General features: G+C 41.5%; 1 protein-coding gene across 2 annotated transcripts in view; it reads left to right on the top strand.

Annotated features, from left to right (window-relative positions):
- C5H20orf194 (chromosome 5 C20orf194 homolog) overlaps positions 1-17857 on the top strand; it is a 130564-nt gene that overhangs the window by 13036 nt on the left and 99671 nt on the right. For both annotated transcript variants that reach the window (XM_034772594.1, XM_034772593.1), the window contains exon 2: positions 1515-1594. In XM_034772594.1, the coding sequence (XP_034628485.1) occupies positions 1515-1594 (80 nt within the window). The remainder of the gene's footprint in view (positions 1-1514; positions 1595-17857) is intronic.

The raw sequence follows: 17857 nt of genomic DNA, 5'->3' as shown, positions 1-17857 counted from the left end.
TTTTTTTATTAACAAAACAACCCTATAACAGTGAGTATGTGTAAAAAAACATAGAAATAAAATTATGGGGACTGGAGTTCACTTTTTATTTTGTTTGATATAATAGAGCTTTCAACTTAAAAGAAATGAGGGGTGTGACGGGTTGGATCACAGAACTCCCCCTTGGGAACTGCCAACTGATGTGCCAAGACTACTACTGCCCCTGCTTTCCCTGCCAGCTTGAGACTCCAGCACCCTGTCTTGCTGAGCCAGACACACCAGTCTGCTGCAACACAGACCCAGGGTCTGAACCACGTGCCCCAAAGCTGCAGACTTAACTGAAAGCAACTTGAGAAGTGTTCCTGTCTTTAACACTCAGATGCCCAACTCCCAGTGGGGTCCAAACCCCAGATAAATCTGTTTTACCCTATATAAAGCTTATACAGGGTAAATTCATAAATTGTCCGTCCTCTATAACACTGATAGAGAGAGATGCACAGCTGTTTGCCCTCCCAGGTATTAATACATACTCGGGGTTAAATAATAAGTACAAAGTGATTTTATTAAATACAGAACATAGGATTTAAGTGGTTCCAAATAGTAACAGAGAGAACAAAGTGAATTATCAAGCAAAACAAAATAGAACACGCAAGTCTATGTCTAATACTGTAATAAAACTGAATACATATAAAATCTCACCCTCAAAGGTGTTCCGGTAAGCTTCCTTTTACAGACTAGTCTCCTTCTAGTCTGGGTCCAGCAATCACTCACACCCGCTGTAGTTATTGTCCTTTGTTCCAGTTTCTTTCAGGTATCTTTGTGGGGTGGAGAGGCTTTCTCTTTAGCCAGCTGAAGACAAAATGGAGGGGTCTCCCGGGTTTTAAATAGACTTTCTCTTATGGGTGGAGACCCTGTCCTCCCTCCTATGCAAAGTCCAGCTCCAAGAGGGAGTTTTGGAGTCACCTGGGCAAGTCACATGTCCACGCATGACTCAGTTTTCACAGGCAGCAGCTGTTGTTTACATGCTATCCTAAACGTCCTCAGGTAGACTTCTTATGTGGATTGGAGCCTTCCAAGATTCATTGTCCTTTAAGTGTTTCTTGATTGGGCACTTAATTTGCACATTCCTTTCTCAAGAAGCTGACCAAATGCTTTACTAAGGCTATTTAGAAATCAAACAAGTACACAGCCAATATTCATAACTTCAAATACAACAATGACACATGCATACAAATAGGATGAATAGATTCAGAAGATCACAACCTTTACAGATATATGTTACATGGCATATGTAGCATAAAACGTATTCCAGTTATGTCATATATACATTCATAAGCATATTTCCATAAAGCCTTATGGGGTACACCGTCACAAGGGGATCCATGTTGAATTTCATGTCCTTACCATATATATATATATATGTATAGGTATGTATATATACATTTTTTTTTAAAAAGGAAGACCAACCCTTGGTCAGCCCAATCTTGAGTCCTTTTAAGCACTGTCTCTAAGGATTGGCTCTCTCTCTCTTGCAGTTGCAGCCGTCTTCGACAAATCCAAAGCATCCTGACCCAGAGCAGCAAATCTCAACCTGATGGAATCCTCTGCATTTTAGGTTAGTTTTCTGAACCGTTAAAGTGAGTAAACAACATGTTAAAGAAATGCACAGACTAGACCGTTAAAAGCCATGAAAACAATTGTGGATAGAGAAATATGGCAGGATGTAAAGTTTAGAACCATGGGCTGAAAACTACAAAATGAGATGCATCATAGATAGAAATAATAGTTCACATTTTTCCATTTTGGTATCTTTTCTAAATTCCTTACTGTGCTGACAAACTTAGACGGAAAAGGATATCTGCTACCTTCCCCAAATCAATGGATTTTTTTTTCCTTTAAGGGTAAATGATTTAAAATACAGATTCAGTGACAAGCAACCTCTCAGAAACCGGTGAAGCAGTGATTATTTCATGGTGACAGTAGCACATAAACTAGATATGAGTTTGCAATGTCTTATGGCACCAAAACAATTAATATAAAACAGAGCTGTGTACACACAAGCATCATTTTTACAGGAAGGTAATAGCCCCATTCTATATGCCTGTCCTGCCTGTAATGTTGCAATTGTAAGTACCTAATTACTAGCAAGATATTGACAAATTGGAGGGGATTCCACGAACAATGATTGGGGTAGTTGGAGGGCATGACTGTGAGGTAAAAATTTTGTATAAAACTTGGCTAAGCAATGGCAAAGGAGAGGAAATGGCAATATACAAATATTTGAAGAGGAAATGGCAATATAGAAATATTTGAAGAGGAGAGGAATTCCTTAGTGTACCCCAAGAGAGGCTAAAACTCAGCATACTGGGATTAAATTGAGAAATGGATATAATGGAAAGCTTGCTGACAGTGTGCTTGCTGTGGAATAGTCTGCCAGGGAAACTGGTGGAAGACCATTGATCAGTTGGCACTTTGAAAACTAGACTGGATAGAAAACTGATAAATGTACAGGAGGTAATAATTCTGCCTTGGCAGAAGGTGGATTAGGTAACATTCTGGATTTCTTCCATATGTAGAACATCGGTATTCATTATAATAGTTGAAGAAATCGTTTGAGTTTTGGCTCAAGATGAAACAACTTTTTTCCCACTTGCTAAAGGAATTTCTCCAAGATGAGCGACTGTGCCAGTATTGTAATTTTTAAATTCAACAACATTTTGCATTTCAGTGATGCAGTAAAAAATAAAAATACGTCACCCAATTTAGACTAGCATCAGAGACAAAAATGAAAGATTGTTTTTAAACAATATAACTGACAAAGCAGCTTTCCATTTGCACCATAGTATTCCTTGACATCTGTTGCTTTCAATTTGAACTCCTGCTGCTGTCCTTACTTTCGAAGCAGCAGTGGAAGGCAAGAAGGAAAGAAGCAGCTTTAAAGAAATGCTGTGCTTGTTGCTAGAAGCAGCAAGTAATGTTTGAATCATAGAATCATAGAATATCAGAGTTGGAAGGGACCTCAAGAGGTCATCTAGTCCAACCCCCTGCTCAAAGCAGGACCAATTCCCAGCTAAATCATCCCAGCCAGGGCTTTGTCAAGCCGGGCCTTAAAAACCTCCAAGGAAGGAGACTCCACCACCTCCCTAGGTAACGCATTCCAGTGTTTCACCACCCTCCTAGTGAAATAGTTTTTCCTGATATCCAACCTGGACCTCCCCCACTGCAACTTGAGACCATTGCTCCTTGTTCTGTCATCTGCCATCACTGAGAACAGCCGAGCTCCATCCTCTTTGGAACCCCCCTTCAGGTAGTTGAAGGCTGCTATCAAATCCCCCCTCATTCTTCTCTTCTGGAGACTAAACAATCCCAGTTCTCTCAGCCTCTCCTCATAAGTCATGTGCTCCAAACCCCTAATCATTTTTGTTGCCCTCCGCTGGACTCTTTCCAATTTTTCCACATCCTTCTTGTAGTGTGGGGCCCAAAACTGGACACAGTATTCCAGATGAGGCCTCACCAATGTCGAATAAAGGGGAACGATCACGTTCCTCGATCTGCTGGCAATGCCCCTACTTATACAGCCCAAAATGCCGTTAGCCTTCTTGGCAACAAGAGCACACTGTTGACTCATATCCAGCTTCTCGTCCACTGTGACCCCTAGGTCCTTTTCAGCAGAACTGCTACCTAGCCATTCGGTCCCTAGTCTGTAGCAGTGCATGGGATTCTTCCGTCCTAAGTGCAGGACTCTGCACTTGTCCTTGTTGAACCTCATCAGGTTTTTTCCTGCCCAATCCTCTAATTTGTCTAGGTCCCTCTGTATCCGATCCCTACCCTCTAGTGTATCTACCACGCCTCCTAGTTTAGTGTCATCTGCAAACTTGCTGAGAGTGCAGTCCACACCATCCTCCAGATCATTAATAAAGATATTAAACAAAACCGGCCCCAGGACCGACCCTTGGGGCACTCCACTTGAAACCGGCTGCCAACTAGACATGGAGCCATTGATCACTACCCATTGAGCCCGACGATCTAGCCAGCTTTCTATCCACCTTACAGTCCATTCATCCAGCCCATACTTCTTTAACTTGGTGGCAAGAATACTGTGGGAGACAGTATCAAAAGCTTTGCTAAAGTCAAGAAATAACACATCCACTGCTTTCCCCTCATCCACAGAGCCAGTTATCTCATCATAGAAGGCAATTAGGTTAGTCAGGCACGACTTCCCCTTCGTGAATCCATGCTGACTGTTCCTGATCACTTTCCTCTCCTCTAAATGTTTCATAATTGATTCCTTGAGGACCTGCTCCATAATTTTTCCAGGGACTGAGGTGAGGCTGACTGGCCTGTAGTTCCCCAGATCCTCCTCCTTCCCTTTTTTAAAGATGGGCACTACATTAGCCTTTTTCCAGTCATCTGGGACCTCCCCCGATCGCCATGAGTTTTCAAAAATAATGGCTAATGGCTCTGCAATCTCACCCGCCAACTCCTTTAGCACCCTCGGATGCAGCGCATCCGGCCCCATGGACTTGTGCACGTCCAGTTTTTCTAAATAGTCCCGAACCACTTCTTTCTCCACAGAGGGCTGGTCACCTTCTCCCCATGCTGTACTGCCCAGTGCAGCAATCTGGGAGCTGACCTTGTGCGTGAAGACAGAGGCAAAAAAATCATTGAGTACATTAGCTTTTTCCACATCCTCGGTCACTAGGTTGCCTCCCTCATTCAGTAAGGGGCCCACACTTTCCTTGATTTTCTTCTTGTTGCTAACATACCTGAAGAAACCCTTCTTGTTACTCTTAACATCTCTTGCTAACTGCAACTCCAAGTGTGATTTGGCCTTCCTGATTTCACTCCTGCACGCCTGAGCAATATTTTTATACTCCTCCCTGGTCATTTGTCCAATCTTCCACTTCTTATAAGCCTCTTTTTTGCGTTTAAGATCAGCAAGGATTTCACTGTTTAGCCAAGCTGGTCGCCTGCCATATTTACTATTCTTTCTACACATTGGGATGGTTTGTTCCTGCAACCTCAATAAGGATTCTTTAAAATACAGCCAGCTCTCCTGGACCCCTTTGCCCTTCATGTTATTCTCCCAGGGGATCCTGCCCATCTGTTCCCTGAGGGAGTTAAAGTCTGCTTTTCTGAAGTCCAGGGTCCATATTCTGCTGCTCTCCTTTCTTCCTTGTGTCAGGATCCTGAACTCGACCATCTCATGGTCACTGCCTCCCAGGTTCCCATCCACTTTTGCTTCCCCTACTAGTTCTTCCCTGTTTGTGAGCAGCAGGTCAAGAAAAGCTTTGCCCCTAGTTGGTTCCTCCAGCACTTGCACCAGGAAATTGTCCCCTACGCTTTCCAAAAATTTCCTGGATTGCCTGTGCACCGCTGTATTGCTCTCCCAGCAGATATCAGGGTGATTAAAGTCTCCCATGAGAACCAGGGCCTGCGGTCTAGCAACTTCTGCTAGTTGCCAGAAGAAAGCCTCGTCCACCTCATCCCCCTGGTCTGGTGGTCTATAGCAGACTCCAACCACGACATCACCCTTGTTGCTCACACTTCTCAACTTTATCCAGAGACTCTCAGGTTTTTCTGCAGTATCATACCGGAGCTCTGAGCAGTCATACTCCTCTCTTACATACAACGCAACTCCCCCACCTTTTCTGCCCTGCCTGTCCTTCCTGAACAGTTTATATCCATCCATGACAGTACTCCAGTCATGTGAGTTATCCCACCAAGTTTCTGTTATTCCAATCACATCATAGTTCCCTGACTGTGCCAGGACTTCCAGTTCTCCCTGCTTGTGTCCCAGGCTTCTTGCATTTGTGTATAGGCACTTAAGATAACTCAATGATCGTCCCTCTTTCTCAGCATGAGACATGAGTCCTCCCCTCTTGCGCTCTCCTGCTTGTGCTTCCTCCCAGGATCCCATTTCCCCACTTACCTCAGGGCTTTGGTCTCCTTCCCCCGGTGAACCTAGTTTAAAGCCCTCCTCACTAGGTTAGCCAGCCTGCTGGCGAAGATGCTCTTCCCTCTCTTCGTTAGGTGGAGCCCGTCTCTGCCTAGCACTCCTTCTTCTTGGAACACCATCCCATGGTCGAAGAATCCAAAGCCTTCTCTCCGACACCACCTGCGTAGCCATTCGTTGACTTCCACGATTCGACGGTCTCTACCCCGGCCTTTTCCTTGCACAGGGAGGCTGGACGAGAACACCACTTGCGCCTCAAACTCCTTTATCCTTCTTCCCAGAGCCACGTAGTCTGCAGTGATCCGCTCAAGGTCATTCTTGGCAGTATCATTGGTGCCCACGTGGAGAAGCAGGAAGGGGTAGCGATCCGAGGGCTTGATGAGTCTCGGCAGTCTCTCCGTCACATCGTGTATCTTAGCTCCTGGCAAGCAGCAGACCTCTCGGTTTTCCCGGTCAGGGCGGCAGATAGATGACTCAGTCCCCCTGAGGAGGGAGTCCCCGACCACCACCACCCTCCTCCTCCTCTTGGGAGTGGTGGTCGTGGAACCCCCATCCCTAGTACAGTGCATCTTTTGCCTTCCAATCGGTGGAGTCTCCTTCTGCTCCCTTCCCTCAGATGGGCCATCTAGTCCACTCTCCGCATTAGCACCTGTAGAGAGAACATGGAAACGATTGCTCACCTGTATCTCCATTGCTGGTGCATGGACGCTCCTCTTTCTCCTTCTGGAGGTCACATGCTGCCAAACCTCCTCACAATCCTTCTGTCCCTGCTGCGCCTGCTCTGAATCTTCAGAACATTGTGGCCGTAGAAGCATCTCCTGACGTCTGTCCAGGAAATCTTCATTTTCCCTTATGCAACGCAGAGTCGATACTTGTTTCTCCAGCCCTCGAACCTTCTCCTCCAATATGGAGACCAGCTTGCACTTTGTACAGACAAAGTCGCTTCTGTCCTGCGGAAGAAAGACAAACATGGCACAACCTGTGCAGGTTACAACAGCTGATCGCTCACCTTCCATATCACCGTCCTCTTAGGAGCTTCCTCAACTGTTGCAGGAACTACTCGGAGAAACCTGCAGATGAAAGCCTCAGTGTGCTCTCCCCACGCGAACTCCCAGGCAAACTCCCGCTGTTAGCCTCTGCTGTTTGCCGCTCAGCTGGTTCGCTGCTGACTGCCCTTATATACCAGTCAGGCCCACTCAAGGCCCAGCTGGAACAAAGCACTCCCAATTCACACTTTTCAAACAAACAAACAAGCAAGCAATCAAGCACACGGTCAAACTGACCAACTGTCCCAGCAGCAGACACTCAGATACTCACCAACACAGCCCCCCTAATGCAGCACTTAGCGTACCTCCTCTCGGACAGCTCCCAGGCAAACTCCCGCTGTTAGCCTCTGCTGTTCGCCGCCATTTTGTCTCATTCTGGAGTTGACTTTGTTCACTGTGAACGCACCGGTCTGGCAGAGTAAGGGAATCTTGATGTGAAATATTTCAAACCATACAGAAAATCAGCATAACAGGCATAATTATTTCCAGTATGGAAAATTGTGGCATTTATTGTTGGTTAATACGAAGCTCAAACATCATAATTTTGTTTTGGGGTCACAGAAGGGACCATTATTATCGTCTAGTTTGACCTGCACAACACAGGTCATAGAATTTCACCCTGCATCAAGGCCATAAATTTGGTTGCGCTAGATCAAATCTTTCAGAAAGACATCCAGTCTTGATTTAAATACTCTTCAATTGATAGAGAATCCTCCAGTTCCTTAAGTTATTAACCCCATGGTTAAAAAATTGCACCTTATTTTTAATCTGAATTTTTCTAACTTCTTTTTCAGCCACTGGATCTTATGTTCTGTTTCTTAAAGAGACCTACATTATAAATCTTTTCCTGTTTAGATACTTACTTAGGCATAAAGTATCATAATATAAATTGACACATTCTCCCGTCTCAGAAAGATATTGCATCAGTGTGAACTACAGATTTGTGCTAAAGTTAAAAACTTCTTTGCAAGATTCCAAAAGAAGGGTGGGTGGTGAAGGGTTCAGTGGCAGTTAAAAATATATTTAAAGCTGAATTTTTAAAAACATGCATCTTTAAGATCCAGAGATATTTGAATGGTAGAGGTGCTGGGTTCTTTGCAAGCAGTGAGTGACATCACAACTACCATAAACAGATGTGAATGAACAGGTACATGTTTAATCTCCTGTTCTAATCATGTTTTTTCTGGAAGTTGTAATCTGCCTGGTTCTCTCAGAAGTTGCCGCTCAGATTTCTTGACAGCTTAGAAGTGATAATTGGGGTTTAGCTAATTTTAGTTGATCACAAATTACATTTTTAAAATGACTGTAATGTCTTCTTTTAGGATCTTAACTTAAAACAAACAAACTTACTTGCAATTCACCTTTAGGTTGAGCTGTTTTTTGAGGACACGTATTTAACTGTACAGCATGTATTTTGAAAACTTTACCGAAATTCACAGCTACAAGGGCAGTAGAAACTGGTATGGTCTAGTTTGACCACATTCTTAACACATGCTACAAGATTTGACCCAGTAATTCCTACAGTGGGAGGAATTATTTTCCTCTACTGCATATCTGAAATCACTGTACTGTTGTCTACACCATTGTGAATAAGTTTCAGTATAATGAAATTGTTTTGTATAGCTTTGCAAATTTGCAAACTACAAAGCTAAATAAAAATAATGGCAGAGGTGGAGAGAAGACACAGTATAGGGGCAAATAGAAAAGATGTTTTGCTAGGTGATATTTCAGATGCTTGTTCCTGGTGATAAGAGATGTAGAAGAGAAGGCTCTTGCTCCAAAAGAGATGAGACTGTGTGGATGGACAAAAAGGAAGCCAGCCCTGGATGAGGGAGTTTAGTGAGCGTAGGTGCAAGGTAAGCTACAGCAAGTGCAGGGGAAAGAAATGGAAGGTCTTACACACAAGGGGAGCTATCCTGAACTGGATTTCAAAATAATTAGGCAGAGCCAATTGGGCCATCTGAGCCGAGATAAGCGCTGTGGTTGCACTCCTCTCTCCTTGTAAGAAAGAAGGGAGGCAGTGTGATTTTTGTACATGCTGGAATCTGGACAGCTGGGCCACAGAAGGGGATATAATAGTCAAGGCAAGAGATGATGAATATATGTCTGAAGACTTTGGTAGAAATGTAGTGGAGACAATGGAGTCTGCTGGTGGGGGTGGTAAACTTACACTTGGTAAGGTCCATTTAACTATAGTTGACCTCTGGCTACAGCTCTTGTTGGATGGGGGTATTTTTCTTTTCAAATGGAAGCAGGTATACTCCAAAATTGTGCTGGTAACACTCTTTTTCTTTTCTTTTTCTCCATTTCCAGTTCACTTTTCCTCTTCCTGCTAATGTGTGTTTTTTTGTTTTTTGTCCTATGCTTCTCTACTTTATAGCCATTTATTTAGATGGAATCTGCTTGGATACCACATTGCCATGATGACACCAAACAGCAGCTGGAAAATTGAGGAGGATTTTTGCAAGCCTTATCAGTTAGCATTGTTGCCATGGGTTACCATTGTTGTGCATTAGCTCTGCTCAGATAGCAATTAATCTTAACTATGTGAGATTCTGATTCTTCTATTTTGGTTTTGGATGAGTGGGAGAGGAGGAGGGAGAGAAAAGATTGGATTTCTACCATCTGGGATTTGAATTCCAAGACACTGTGGTGATACCCATATTTTTCTTTAAGTGTATCACGGATCACAGAACATGCTATGCCTTGTACTATCTAGTATCATGATTGCACCCTTCCTTTTGATAGGCCCTGGACCTTCACTTTACTCAAGGGAGTTCTGTGACTCTGGCACTCGCCTAGGGACCAAGTCTACTTCAGTGCCCATTTCATTGTGTCTCCTTTAGCAGGGCCGGTTTGGCTTGGTTCTCTGCCTCTCTTGAGTGCTTTGTAACCAGAAAACCTATGCAGAGAAACTGTTCGGCCTTCTCAAAACAAAGTATGCATTAGTCAATAGGATACAGTAGTCACAGAAATGGGTTACAAATAAAGAAGGCCTATGTGCATGAATCTTACTCTGAGAGCGTGCAGTAGCTAACAAGGGACTCTGGAGGGCTGAGACATTAGGTCCACAGTCTAAAGGTCTGGATTGTGGGATCCTCTCTGTGAAGAGGCATGTCAGACATGGGGTCTGCCCTGAGGTGTGACCTAAAGCTAACAGTAACCAGTCACTACTCAGACCCAGGGGCTTCAGCAGTTGGATCCAAATACAGCAGCCTGGTCATCATCCCTCAGGGGATGCTTAGCCAGAGGTGTAAAGGGACTTTTGTGTTGTAGGCTTATTATGGGACTATTACACCATTATACTGTCTTGTTTCTAGTGCAGTCATGTGTCTATCATTAATGACCAGTTTAGATTCTGATGCAGCTCTGACCCCAACCTGGATGTCCTTGTTTTCTTGAATATTGTTGTGCTGAGCTCTCATTTGGTTATTGCTAATATATCTAGATTTGTCGGCAGCGACTGAATTGTATTCTAACAACCTGTGTGAAAGCTTGAATTTCTGATTTATGTCAGAAGCCACATAGTTGCCTTAATAGATTTGGTGTCTATTAGCACATCCAGATGTTAACTGTAACCAGATCCTATACAATTTTAACTGTGGGGAAACTTTGATTCATTAGGTTCTAATTAAATGTTATACATTGTTAGTTTGTTATGTGAATGTTCTCATCTGTAAGAAATCGGTAGGTTATTTTCTTTATTTTAATTAAAAAGCTGCCAGTACAAATTTATGACAAGCTTGGATTTTAAGAGTACTACATCAAGAATTTCCTCCTTGTTCCTCTAACATTTAAGTATTATGTATAATCATGTTTACACTGATAAATACTTCAGCTAACCTATTAACCTTTTAAGAACTTGAGGTGGCTGTGAACACTTAACTTGTAGACACAAGCATTACTCTACAGTGTCACTATTTTTATGTATGCGGTCGTGGTTTCCATAAATTTTATTAGTGTTTCCAGTGGTAATAAATGTTACAGACATTTCCTTCATCGGTTGTAATGAAAATCTACACCAGGTTTAGAAAGGGTAGACTTGTAGTGTCTTTAATGCTTTTCTTTCTTCATGCTAGCTCTTCTGTACTATTCATTTTTAAGATCTTAATGCTAGATATTTTGGTGACTGTTTTTCTCAGAAGCCTTCCACATGCCAAATGTTTTGTGAGGCTATCTGTAGATAAATTCTGTCATACCTCAGCGGCTGCTTTTTGGTGACTCGGGGATTGTAGTGTAATACTTGTGAGCTAATGTTTAATCATGCAGTCTAAAGCAGAAGAATTAGGTAACAATTTATTGGGAAAGTTCAATCAAGAGCATATTAATTAGAATGAATGTTGTATATTTTTAGCTAGATGTGTAAACTTTACTCCTCTAGTAATTTAAGTCCTGCTGCTTGACAATGCTGCAGAAAGGTAAAGGGTTCATTTACAGAGCAATGTGTGGATTTAAGTCAGTGATGTGCTGCTTGTGTGGTGTTCATTGATCTGGAAAAAGGCTTTGATAGAGTTTCAAGAGACGTCATCTAGTGGGATATGAGGGAGAAAATGGTACCAAAACTTTGTGCGGCTTCAAGCCTCATATATAAGTGTAACCTCAATAATTAGAATGTCTACTGGTGAAGCAGACGAACTGTCTGCAAAGGTGGGAGTGCATCAGGGATCAGTATTAAGTCCTTATCTTGTTTATCTTTGACCTGGATACTGTCACAAGGAACATACGGAAGGGCACTTTGGTGCATGTTAAATAGAGCAGTATAAACAAGTCGTTTGTATGAAATTTTAGTATATATTGACTTTGCTAATGCTTTTTATGTAGCCTGTTATCTAGATATTGCCTAGTTTTACAAGTTGACATACCCCCGGGAGACTTCTGTGTATGCGCAGGGGGACACAGACTTCTGATTGTGAACCATTGATCTAATTTGTAATATTTTTTTAAAGTTATTTTCTCAAGTCATCACCAAGGAAAGAGATAACAAACTTTTATATTACAATGCACTGTGCTAGAGATCAGAGTAGCAGCCCTGTTAGTCTGTATCTGCAAAAAGAACAGGAGTACTTGTGGCACCGTAGAGACGAACAAATTTATGTGAGCATAAGCTTTCGTGGCCCATGCTCAAATACATTTGTTAGTCTCTAAGGTGCCACAAGTACTCCTGTTCTTTGTGCTAGAGATGTTTTGCTTTGTACCCGGAAAACAAATTGAGTTTGTTGATAGTATATTGCAGTATTTCTCTTGTGTAATCTGAAGAGAAGGTTGGGATAGAACTTTTAAAGAGGGATAAGCTTTCTTGGAAGTTGTGCATCTTTTCAGAAATGATGAATTTTATGAGTTTACAATTTGTGTGTGTGTATATATATTTACAGTGTGTGTATACACACACACACACACACACACACACACACACACACACACACACACACACACACACACACACACACACACACATTGTATCCCTTTATCCCAACTCTTCATAAATCACTTCTTTGCAAAATTGAGGGATAAGATAGATTTACGTAGTTCCATTGAGCATACAATTGTGCACACTCTGTATGACAGGGGGCTTCAAATTGTAAACTGGGAGGGAGGGGCTAAGGACCAGGTTTTAATACATGATCTAGCCCAATGGGGGTCCTGGTCATGACTGGCGCCTCTGGGCATTACTGTTGTATATAAATAATATCTTGTTTATTACTGCTGTTATGCCAATTGGTCCCTGTGAGGCTCATTTCAGAGCATCATCAGAAAACAAAGATGGTTACTGTAAATAAGAACTGTGCACCTAAATCACTGCTGTGCTGGAAGAAGTTCCCAGGAGCCACTTGCTAATATTCCACTGCCCCATACAAGATTTGGGGTAACTTTCCCTGGAACTGGAGTTCACCCTCTTTGGATATTGCCAACTCCTTCCTGACAGAGAGAATTTCTGAGAAGATGCACAACTTCCAAGAAAGCATATCACTCTTTAAAAGTTCTATCCCAACCTTCTCTTCAGATTACACAAGAGAAATACTGCAATATACTATCAACAAACTCAATTTGTTTTTCGGGTACAAAGTAGAAACATCTCTAGCACAAAGAACAGGAGTATTTGTGGCACCTTAGAGACTAACAAATTTATTTGAGCATGGGCCATGAAAGCTTATGCTCACATAAATATATATAAATTCAGTCTCCTGTGCTGAGGCAGGACTAAGTAAACACGTGATAGGTGCCCAACCTATTCTTAAAAACCTCCAATGATGGTGATTCCACAACCTCCTTTGGAAGACTATCCCAGAGTTTAATTACCCTTATAGTTAGTTCTTTCAATCTCCCTGGCTGCAGATGACGCCCATTACTTCTTGTCCTACCTTCAGTGGACATAGAGAACAATTGATCACTGCCGTCTGTATAACAGCCTTTAATGTAGATGAAGACTGTTATCAGGTTCCCCATAGTCATCTTTTTTCAAGGCTAACATGCCCAGTTCTTTTTAACCTTTCCTCATAATTGAGGTTTTCTAAATCTTTTTATAAGTTTTGTTGCTCTCTTCTGGATTCTCTTCAATTTGACCACATTATGCTTAAAATATGGTGCTCAGAATTGAACTAAGTACTCAACTGAGGCTTCACCACTGCTGTGTAGAGTGGACAATTACTTCCCATGTCATACATATGACACTCCTGTTAATACACCCCAGAATAGTAGCCTGGTTTTTTGCAACTTCATCATATTGTTGACTTGTATTCAATTTGTGATCCATTATAATGCTCTAATTCTTTTCAGCAGTACTAACAGCTGGCCAGTTGTTCCCCATTTTGGAGTTGTACATTTGATTTTTTCCTTCCTAAGTGAAGTACTTTTCACTTGCCTTTGGAGAACTGGTCTGACATCAACAAGATGAAGTTCAATAATTTGTCAAGGCTGGTTTGAATTGTAACCTTGCCCTTGAAGGTGCTAGTAACTCCCCTCAGCTTGGTATCAGTCTTCACATTTTATAAGCATACTCTCCACTCCATTATACATCATTAATGAATACACCTCTACCTCGATATAACGCGACCCGATATAACATGAATTTGGCTATAATGTGGTAAAGCAGTGCTCCGGGGGGGCGGGGCTGGGCTGCGCACTCCGGTGGATCAAAGCAAGTTCGATATAACGGTTTCACCTATAACACAGTAAGATTTTTTTTTGGCTCCAGAGGACAGCGTTCTATCGAGGTAGAGGTGTATATTGAATAGTACCAGACTCAGGACTGATCTCCTGTGGGAACCCACTAGATGAAACCTATTTGTTTGACAGTGAACCATTGATAACTGCTCTTTGAGTACAGTCTTTCAACCAGTTGTACGCCCACCCACATTTCCCTAGGTTGCTTATGAGAAAGTCATTTGGGACTGTGTCAAAAGCTTTATTCAAATCAATATATATCCTGTTTACTTCTCTTTCTCCCGCCCCCCCCAGGCCAGTAATCCTGTCAAAGAAGGAAATTAGGTTGGTTTGGCATGATTTGTTCTTGACAGAGCCATACACTATTACTTGTAATCCAGTAGGGGTTTACAAATTGTTAAATAATTTGTTCCATATCTTTCCAACATCAAAGTTAGTCTGACTTGTCTGTAATTCCCTGCATCCCCTTTGTTCCCCTTTTTAAAGATAGATACCGTTTGCCCTTCTGCAGTTCTTTGGACCTCACCCGTCCTCCATGCATTCTCAAAGATAATTGCTAATGGTTCTGAGATTATTTTAGCTAGTTCCCTAAGTACCCAAGGATGAATTTCATCAGGCCTTGTTGACTTGAATGTATCTAACTCATCTAAATAGTCTTAATTATTCTTTCCCTATTTTGGCTTGTGTTCCCTTGTTAATATTAATTGTTGAGTATCTAGTCACCATTAACCTTTTTAGTGAAGATGGAAACAAAATAGGCATTAAACCCCTCAGACTCCATGATGTCAACTGTTACTAGCTCTCCTTCCCCATTAAGTAGCGCACCTAGACTTTCCTTCATCTTTTTCTTGTTCTCCTTTATTTATAGAACCCTTTCTGATTGCCTTATACATCTGGTGCCATTTTGCACTGAATCCTTTCTGATTTTATTCCTACTTGCTAGTGTTATTCTTTTGTACTCCTCCTTAGTAATTTATCTGTTTCTCCACTTTCAGGATTCCGTTATTGAATTTCAGGTCATTAAAGAGCTCCTGATGGAGTCATATTGGCCTCTTATTGTTCTTTCTGTCTTTCCTTTGTGTCTGAATAGTTGGCAGTTGTGGATTTAATATTGTCTCTAAGAGAAACTGACCGCTCTCCTGAACTTCCTTTTCCCTTAGGTATGGTCCCATGGGAAGAAAATCTCTTACCAGTACTCTGAATTTGTTAAAGCTTGCTTTTTTGATGTTCATTGTCCTTATTCTGTTGCTTACTCCTTCCTTTCCTTAGAACCACAAAATCTATTGTTTCATGATCGCTTTCACTCAAATTGCCTTCTACCTTCAGATTTGCAACCAATTCCTCTGTGATGGTCAGAATCAAGTCTAAAACGAATGTCCCTCTGGTTACTTCCTCCACTTTCTGAAACAAAAACTTGTCCCCCTATACTTTCCAAGAACTTACGGGGCATCATCTTCCTACATTTGTCACTCATCTGCAGTGCCCTTCGTTGGTATCCACCTTGGCTTCTTCCTTTTGGCCTTTTAACCCAACATTTATTCATCCACTCTAGTCACAATCCCATTTTTATACACTGGTCCATGTCTCTTCAGCATTCATTTCTTTTTTTTCACCAGAGATCTGATGTTTTTGCACATGGCTTCTTCATATTATTTCCTGATATTTGGCTCTTTTAGCTTGTCCATGTCATAGATCTTTGTTCTCTACACTCTTTTGGTCATTTCAGCCTCTTTGATGTCAGCACTAACTTTAGATCTGTTATCCAGTATGTAAGGAGTCTTAGTTGAACACTTGGCGAATATTGGACAATAGAAACTGAACAAAGACTGGGGAAAAAACCCAAAAACATACCAGCTTAGTTATCACCTGGACAAACAAGGACCGTATTTTCCTCTCAGAAACTGAGTTGTGGTTGAAAAGTATGTGATCAAAACAAACACAGTACACGGAATAGAGAATTACATGATGAACTAGAAGGATAAAACATTTATTGGAATATGGAACACAGAACATAAGTACATTATACGAAGCTGGAGCATGTGGTAATGATGTACGAATTGAAAAGATGAGTGGAAGTCTTTGGTTTATGTGAAACGAGAAAGGAAGGCAAAGGAGAATTCTACCACAATGAACACGGGATATTGACATCAGGAAGGGAAGAAGGTGGACATCAGGACAGAGTCACATGGATGCTAAAGTTGAAGTCAAGCCAGGCTCTTATGCTGTTTAATCTGATATTTCCTCATATGTTGAAGGTCAGATTCAGAATCAAATGCAGTGCAATTACAATAATACAAGTATATGTGCTGACCTCAGTAGTGCCCAAGGAAGTAATTTATGAATTTTATAATGACCTCTAGAAAGATATACAAGTAGTTTAAAGACATTATAAGTTGGGGTGGTGGAAGATGTTAACGCAAAAATATGATTAGATGGGATATTGGCCTGGAGACATAGGCATATTTGGTCTCTGGGAAGAAAACTAAAAAGGAGAGAGGCTACTAAATTTCTGCCCGAGTCACAACCTGGTGATAACAAACACGCTATTTCAACACAGTTGCAGAGAAAGTGGACTTGGATATCATTTGAGAGGCAAATGAAGAAAATGGTCAACTTGGTACTTGTGACTTGCAAATAGAAATGGTGGTGGTGGTTGTGCAGATGATTTGTGGCTGTTATATGAATCTGATCCAATGTAGATTTAATTTTTTGTATCTTGCTCATCTATTAATTCTGCCCACCCAGCACTTTTTTTTTTTTTTTTTAAAATAATGTCCTATCTTGTCTCTTAACCCCCATCTTAGATCTTGGACTTCATGTGGACTTCATTATAAGGGAACAAATACCTTTGATAACGCTAAGAATCTCTGGCATTTCTAATGTAATCTAGCATTGGGATATTTGGGCAGGACCCTCATGGCCCTTTATGCCAGCTCTCTGGAATTGGGTGGGGACCTGGCTCAACTTTGGAGTCCTTCTGATGTGGGAGTTGGGGAGAATAGCAATGAATATTGTATGAAAAAAAATTGCAATATGAATCCTGAGGTTTTAATCTTGGGAAAGTCAGTACATTCAGAACGCTCATGCACGTGGGAATGACAATGTGGCTTGTGTTATGTGACCATACAATGTTTTACTGTGTGTAGTAATACAGAATGTTACAGGCATCTCTGGTTCTGAAAAGTGCAGTTCTTTAATATTGCAAGTGTAGAATGATCTAGTAATGAAAGACCCTACTGTGAAGGCTCAAGGGAAGTGTTAAAATTCCCCACCATAATGTTCTCTTTGGAATCTGACTTCACTGTGGTGAAATTCTCAGACTTACTACCAAATCAGCATAGATTTCTTTGCTTACAATTCCTTTTTTGAAAAAAATAAAGATATTAATGTTATTTATTTTTAAATCGGAGGTAAAGGGGAAACTCACTTTTCTACTCCTGTAGCAACGTTGTTAGATGGAATGTTACCTTCTGTCAAGCAGAGTTCTGGCTCATTATGGTGTCAGGTTCCCATAATCATTTTCTAGTACCAGTGATTTTCATTAACTATTTATCTTACCAACTAGTATCTATATGATAGCATATACTTAAATGCATTCTGAGAACTATAGCTGGAGTGCTAGAAAGCTATAGTTGAGATTACTTAGTGGTTCCTATTCTAAATCCTGTGTGCTCAGTTAATAAAACATTCCGCAAAAAGAAGAACAGGAGTACTT

The sequence above is a fragment of the Trachemys scripta genome, chromosome 5 (genome assembly GCF_013100865.1).
Source record: "Trachemys scripta elegans isolate TJP31775 chromosome 5, CAS_Tse_1.0, whole genome shotgun sequence".
Classification (NCBI taxonomy): domain Eukaryota; kingdom Metazoa; phylum Chordata; order Testudines; family Emydidae; genus Trachemys; species Trachemys scripta.
The sequence above is the reverse complement of the archived record's forward strand: the minus strand, read 5'-3'. Positions and strand labels throughout refer to the sequence as shown.